We start from the raw sequence: 8,205 nt of genomic DNA on the forward strand, positions 1-8,205 counted from the left end.
AATCAGGGGGTAAGGGCGAACTCATCGCACATCACATTCTCATCCAGATTAAGGGCAGGAATTCAGAAGCAGAAGACACAGTATCCATTTATTCCAAGCTTTCGTGATTCATAATCACATCATCAGGGATATCTACAACAATAAAATACAATATATCAATATAAATATAAAATTAAAAGAGCTATATAAATAAACAAAGTTAAGCTCCATTGTACTGTAGATACTCCCGTAAGAGGGCCATCAACAATCAGGGGGTAAGGGCGAACTCATCGCACATCACATTCTCATCCAGATTAAGGGCAGGAATTCAGAAGCAGAAGACACAGTATCCATTTATTCCAAGCTTTCGTGATTCATAATCACATCATCAGGGATATCTACAACAATAAAATATACAATATATATAATATAAATAATAAAATTAAAAGAGCTATATACGTTAAGCTCCATTGTACTGTAGATACTCCGTAAGAGGGCCATCACTCCATCAGTAAACTGGGCGAACTCATCGCACATCACATTCTCATCCAGATTAAGGGCAGGAATTCAGAAGCAGAAGACACAGTATCCATTTATTCCAAGCTTTCGTGATTCATAATCACATCATCAGGGATATCTACAACAATAAAATACAATATATCAATATAAATATAAAATTAAAAGAGCTATATAAATAAACAAAGTTAAGCTCCATTGTACTGTAGATACTCCCGTAAGAGGGCCATCAACAATCAGGGGGTAAGGGCGAACTCATCGCACATCACATTCTCATCCAGATTAAGGGCAGGAATTCAGAAGCAGAAGACACAGTATCCATTTATTCCAAGCTTTCGTGATTCATAATCACATCATCAGGGATATCTACAACAATAAAATACAATATATCAATATAAATATAAAATTAAAAGAGCTATATACAGTTAAGCTCCATTGTACTGTAGATACTCCCGTAAGAGGGCCATCAACAATCAGGGGGTAAGGGCGAACTCATCGCACATCACATTCTCATCCAGATTAAGGGCAGGAATTCAGAAGCAGAAGACACAGTATCCATTTATTCCAAGCTTTCGTGATTCATAATCACTCATCAGGGATATCTACAACAATAAAATACAATATACAATATAAATATAAAATTAAAAGAGCTATATAAATAAACAGAGTTAAGCTCCATTGTACTGTAGATACTCCCGTAAGAGGGCCATCAACAATCAGGGGGTAAGGGCGAACTCATCGCACATCACTTCTCATCCAGATTAAGGGCAGGAATTCAGAAGCAGAAGACACGTATCATTTATTCCAAGCTTTCGTGATTCATAATCACATCATCGGGACACAACAATAAAATACAATATATCAATATAAATATAAAAATTAAAAGAGCTATCAGTTAAGCTTCCATTGACTGTAGATACTCCCGTAAGAGGGCCATCAACAATCAGGGGGGAATCGAACTCATCGCACATCACATTCTCATCCAGATTAAGGGCAGGAATTCAGAAGCAGAAGACACGTATCCTTTATCAAGCTTCGTATTCAATAAAATCACTCATCAGGGATATCTACAACAAATAAAATACATATATCAATATAAATATAAAATTAAAAGAGCTAATGGATACTGTGTCTTCTGCTTCTGAATTCCTGCCCTTAATCTGGATGAGAATGTGATGTCGATGAGTCGCCCTTACCCCTGATTGTTGATGGCCTCTTACGGGAGTATCTACAGTACAATGGAGCTTAACTGTATATAGCTCTTTTAATTTTATATTTATATTGATATATTGTATTTTATTGTTGTAGATATCCCTGATGATGTGATTATGAATCACGAAAGCTTGGAATAAATGGATACTGTGTCTTCTGCTTCTGAATTCCTGCCCTTAATCTGGATCGAGAATGTGATGTGCGATGAGTTCGCCCTTAACCCCCTGATGTTGATGCCCTGATTACGGGAGTATCTACAGATACAATGGAGCGCCCTTAACTGTATATAGCTCTTTTAATTTTATATTTATATGATATATTGTATTTTATTGTTGTAGATATCCCTGATGATGGTGATTATGAATCACGAAAGCTTGGAATAAATGGATACTGTCTCTTCTGCTTCTGAATTCCTGCCCTTAATCTGGATGAGAATGTGATGTTCGATGAGTTCGCCCTTACCCCCTGATTGTTGATGGCCCTCTTACGGGAGTATCTACAGTACAATGGAGCTTAACTGTATATAGCTCTTTTAATTTTATATTTATATTGATATATTTATTTTATTGTTGTAGATATCCCTGATGATGTGATTATGAATCACGAAAGCTTGGAATAAATGGATACTGTGTCTTCTGCTTCTGAATTCCTGCCCTTAATCTGGATGAGAATGTGATGTGCGATGAGTTCGCCCTTACCCCCTGATTGTTGATGGCCCTTTTACGGGAGTATCTACAGTACAATGGTGCTTAACTTTGTTTATTTATATAGCTCTTTTAATTTTATATTTATATGATATATTGTATTTTATTGTTGTAGATATCCTGATGATGTGATTATGAATCACGAAAGCTTGGAATAATGGATACTGTGTCTTCTGCTTCTGAATTCCTGCCCTTAATCGGATGAGAAATGTGATGTGCGATGAAGTTCGCCCTTACCCCCTGATGTTGATGCCCTCTTACGGGAGTATCTACAGTACAATGGACTTAACTGTATATAGCTCTTTTAATTTTATATTTATATTGATATATTGTATTTTATTGTTGTAGATATCCCTGATGATGTGATTATGAATCACGAAAGCTTGGAATAAATGGATACTGTGTCTTCTGCTTCTGATTCCTGCCCTTAATCTGGATGAGAATGTGATGTGCGATGATGTTCGCCCTTACCCCTGATTGTTGATGGCCCTCTTACGGGAGTATCTACAGTACAATGGAGCTTAACTGTATATAGCTCTTTAATTTTATATTTATATGATATATGTATTTTATTGTTGTAGATATCCCTGATGATGTGATTATGATCACGAAAGCTTGGATAATAAAGGATACTGTGTCTTCTGCTTCTGAATTCCTGCCCTTAATCTGGATGAGTATATATATATATATATATTATATATATATATATATATATATATAGATATAGATATCTATATCTATATGTATATATATATATATCTATATATAGATATATATATATCTATATATAGATATATATAAATCTATATATATATATATTTATATATATATTATTATATATATATAAATCTATATAGTATATCTATATATATAGATATATATATATATATATATATATACATATTATATATGTTATATATATATATATACAATACAAATCGAAAATTATGAAAAACCAATATTAAAACTTCAAAGGGAAGTTGGACGTGTCTGCCATTTAGAGCAGGTTTTAATGGTCGTATATACAAAGATTCTGCTAACCTGACATCATTCTCAACTATGCCTCTAAATATGATATTAAAATCTTCAGCATTTGCATTGATATTGCAGTTCTCATGGCAGTGATCCCTTATGACTGAGTATAAAGGCTTAGCCAACGGTCCTCCAGTTCTACAACTCACCCTTATGATCATGGAATCTGAAATACAGGGTTGAAATAGATGCGCCAACGTACACTAGATGGCACTAATTACATACATTTTTGTATACGATTCCCGATTGATAAGTAAGTGTCGTTTATAGCCAGTTCAATCAACCTTCAAAATTCCTTCCTTGCGAATGTACCAAAGCATTCGTCGTTATGTTAGATTTTGGACGACGTTAAAATATCGATGGTATCACTCTTTGGAACATTGGTATAAAGAGAGGAAATGTCCAAACTAACCATACAATTGTTTCCCTGCAATTTCATACCTTTCAGTTCGTTAGAAAAAGTCATGTGAATTATTCAATGTGTAGCCATTCTTGGCATATTCGTTAATATAAGGAAATATGTATTTGGCTTGTTTATAATTATGCGTTTTATATGCAGAGAGGACGGGTCTTAGAGGTATACCAGATTTGTGTACTTTTGGCAAACCGAACATTACACCTGGGTTTGATCCTGTACCATACAAGTCTTTGTACTACGATTAGCATATTTTGATTTCGTTTTTAAGTTTCCTTAAGTACCAGTTTAGTTTATCTTCTAATAACAGTTTGTTCTTTAGTGGATCTACATGATTTGATCTTCTAAAGTTGGTAGGGTCCTTAAGAATTTCTTCCATTTTCGAAACCTAATCACTTTTGTCTAATATAACAATTCCTCGACCCTTATCTGGTTTACTAACAATAATGGATTTATCCCTCCTGAATTTCTTTAGTAAATTTGTCATTTTCACTCAATACATTTGGAATTTCATTTTCTATAACAACCACATATTCTATAGCAACTGCAAAATTAAGAATTTTGTTAACCATAAAGAAAAATTGCCACCTTATCAATCGGGAATCGAATACAAATATGTATGACCTCAGTGCCTTCTAGTGTACGTTGGCTCATCTATTTCAACCCTGTATTTCAGATTCCATGATCATAAGGGTGAGTTGTAGAACTGGAGGACCGTTGGCTAAGCCTTTATACTCAACCATAAGGGATCACTGCCATGAGACCTGCAATATCAATGCAAATGCTGAAGATTTTAATATCATATTTAGAGGCCTAGTTGAGAAAGATGTCAGATTAGCAGAATCTTTGTATATACGAACATTAAAACCTGCTCTAGTTTTTTATAATTTTCGATTTGTATTGTAAAAATCTTATATATGTAGTATGCCTCATCAATATATATATATATATATATATATATATATCTATATATATATATATTGTTTATATATATATATATATTGATGTATATATTATATATGTGTGTGTGTGTGTGTGTGTGTGTGTGTGTATGCACATACAAGAAAATTGCATACTGAGATTTAAAAAGATCCACTGAATTAAATCCAGAGAAAATCATTCTTTTAATCTTATTTAACGAATAGCGAATTATATATGCACGATTGCTCACCAATCGGAAACAGTATTAGCGATCGTCAACAATATAAAAAGAAATCTTGTGAATTTTGTGTAAGAACTTGAACCAAATCATTGACATAACGAAAGGAACTAATTAATGACAACATGAATATAATCAACGTAATTTTGAAATCCGCGTAAGAAGAAAAACTATAGGCGGTTAGGATATATAAAACAACTCAAATTTCCGTTCTTGATTTAGACCCTATGTACTACTGTTTTCATTATTTCCTTTTCTCCTCGCTCTTCACAGCAGGTCCATGCTGACATTTCTGACATACGTTAACTGATAAAAATGTATATTTTCTTTTTATTATTATTATTATTATTATACATTGTGTGATAGCCCCCGCCCCCCCCCCCCCCCTCTCTATCTCTCTCTCTTCTCTCTCTCTCTCTTCTCTCTCCTCTCTCATCTTCTCTCTCTCATAGTTACAACCTGTTAAACAGCCAACACGGTTTCAGACAAAGCAGATTCTGCATAATAGATATCTTGGAGTTTTTTCATAACAAGTTTGGTATTTACGACAGTAGCAGAGCAAAAGATATACTCTACTTAGATTTCCAAAAGGCCTTTGGCAGAGCTCCACACAAGAAACTAATGACAAAAGTTGGAGCTTTAGGAATTATCGGAGAAATATCAGACTGGTTCGAAGACTGGCTAGCTAAACGAAAACAGAAGGTAATAAATGGTGAAGAATCAGAATGGACAGATGTGAAAAGCTGAGTTCTTCAGCGATCTGTCCTTGAGCCGCTCTTGTTTTTTATTTACATTAGTGACAGTGATGTAGGCTTAACTAGCTGGATAGCTAAATTTTCAGATGACACCAAACTAGGTGTAAATGCAGCAAACCAAAATACAGTAGAAAGTTTAGGAAATTATCTAAAGAAAATGGGAGAGTTGTCAAAAAGATGGTAAATGCCTTTTAACCTGGATAATTCTAAAGTGTTACAAATAGGAGCAAACAACCCTCGTGCAAACTACATGCTGCTTGGAAATGACATAAATAGTGTAGAACAAGAAGGGGACCTTTGAGTCATTATTACCAAGGACTTAAAATCCACAAAACAATGCATATAAAGCTGAAAAGAAGGCACAGAATCTAGTGGGATACATAAGGAGGCAGTTCAAATACAGAAACAAGGAAACGATGCAGCTGCAGCTCTACACATCAGCAGTTAGCCCTCATCTTAAATATGCAGTACAGTTTTGATCACCAACACTAAGAAAGGACATGAATAGATTACAAGGGGTACAAGCAAGAGCCACAAAGTCAATTCCATCCATCAGGCAAATTAGGTTACCAATGACGACTAAGGAGCCTGAGCATGTATGACTCAAAACCACGACGATTACGAGGACATTCAAAATACTGAAAAGTATAACAAAAGTAGATAGTAACCTCTTCCATTAATTAAACGAAAACCGGGCAAAAAATGATGGATGGAAACAAGAACTGAAGAGACACAACACATCCCACCTGAAGTTGTAGACAGCAACAGTGTGGAAGACTTCAAAAGAAAGCCAGACAAAATCATTAGGACACTGTGAATGAATAGCAAAACCTGCTCCTAGAGATAAGTGAGCACATGATGTCTCCTCGGATGGAGCAATAAGTCTTTGAGACATCCTAATCCTTGTAACTCTCTCTCGCCATAACCCCCTTACTCTCTCTCTCTCTCTCTCTCTCTCTCTCGCATACGGACTCCTTCACGAGTCCATCTCAAGCCCAAATTTCCTTTCCCCTCATTCGCTCTGTTTATATCAATCATCAGGACCATAGTCTATTGTTAACGTCTACGTATTCTCGCCGAGCAAGTCAATGCCCCTGATCCCTTTATCCAAACAGATCAAGCTTATCAAGAATAAAAAACAAAGGCACAGACGCGAAATTGATAAATGGGAGGACAGAGCGAAATACATTAATAAATGATGCTGGAAGGAGAGAGAGAGAGAGAGAGAAGGCATCGTTTCTCCCTTTGCTGATAACACCAGATCGCACTGTTGTGCTCTGTGTGAATGTATGTGTGTGTGTTTGTGTCCTCTCTCTCTCTCTCTGATCGCACTGTTGTGCTCTGTGTGAGTATCTGTGTGTGTATTCTCTCTCTCTCTCTCTCTCTCTCTCTCTCTCTCTCTCTCTCTCTCTCTCTATTTCAACAATATATTATCCACTCTTATACGATGGATTATTCTCTCTCTCTCTCTCTCTCTCTCTCTCTCTCTCTCTCTCTCACACACACACACACACACACACACAAACACACGCACACACACAGACACACACATAATAATAATAATAATAATAATAATAACAATAATAATAATAATAATAATAATAATAATAATATCTTGTTCGCTATTGAATCCCTGAACCAGCTATTAAATATGAAGGGACAGAACCACTTGACAAAATAATATTTACAGAAGAGGACATTAAAAACAAAATAGACAAACTAAACAAGTTCAAATCTCCTGGCCCGGATGGGACTCATCCAAGAGAAATTAAAGTTTTAAAGAGGAGATGGTTCATCACCTATATAAGCTCTACAGAAAAAGGCAGAACAACGAAAGGCACCTAAAGGATGCCAGGAAATTATAGACTTATCTGCCTTGTAAGATTTCAATCCATAATTGCAGATCAAATTATGGATCACATTGATAGAAAAAAACCTGTTGTTAAACAGTCAACGTGGCTTCAGGCAAAACAGATCCTGCCTATCAAACCTCTTGGAGTTTTTCCATAACATGTTTGGTATTTACGACAGTAGTAGAGCAACAGATATAGTCTACTTAGATTTCAAAAAGGAATTTGACAAAGCTCCACACAATAAACTAAAGACAAAAGTTAGAGCTTTAGGAATTACTAGCAAACTTACCCATCTACGATGGGTGATAAAATACGGGTGCAGAAGTGAAAAATTTATATGTACTATTTGTTCAGCAATATTAAAATAAGGGCGATTTTTATACATACCTACTACAGAACCTCTTTGTACACAATATTATCAGTTTGTCCACAACTTAATTTCAAGAGTGCAGAGTCAGTTGCTCTGCTCATCGATACATACAGTTGGCCATGCGTGAACATGGGTGACGGCAGAAACACACCAACACGATCCAAAGTCTGGCCCTGTGACTTGTTTGCAGTGAATGAGAAGGCCAGGTTG

At 35.4% G+C, this 8,205-nt stretch overlaps 1 protein-coding gene across 1 annotated transcript in view; it reads left to right on the forward strand.

The window, feature by feature from the left end:
- The window catches only part of LOC135206770 (uncharacterized), an 8,947-nt gene extending 3,183 nt beyond the window's left edge, over positions 1-5,764 (forward strand). The window contains exons 2-3 of the mRNA XM_064238265.1: positions 4,535-4,551; positions 5,552-5,764. Of these exons, the coding sequence (XP_064094335.1) occupies positions 4,535-4,551; positions 5,552-5,764 (230 nt within the window). The remainder of the gene's footprint in view (positions 1-4,534; positions 4,552-5,551) is intronic.
- The last annotated feature ends 2,441 nt before the right edge of the window (positions 5,765-8,205 follow it).

Source organism: Macrobrachium nipponense, chromosome 31, assembly GCF_015104395.2.
Source record: "Macrobrachium nipponense isolate FS-2020 chromosome 31, ASM1510439v2, whole genome shotgun sequence".
Taxonomy (NCBI): Eukaryota; Metazoa; Arthropoda; class Malacostraca; order Decapoda; family Palaemonidae; genus Macrobrachium; species Macrobrachium nipponense.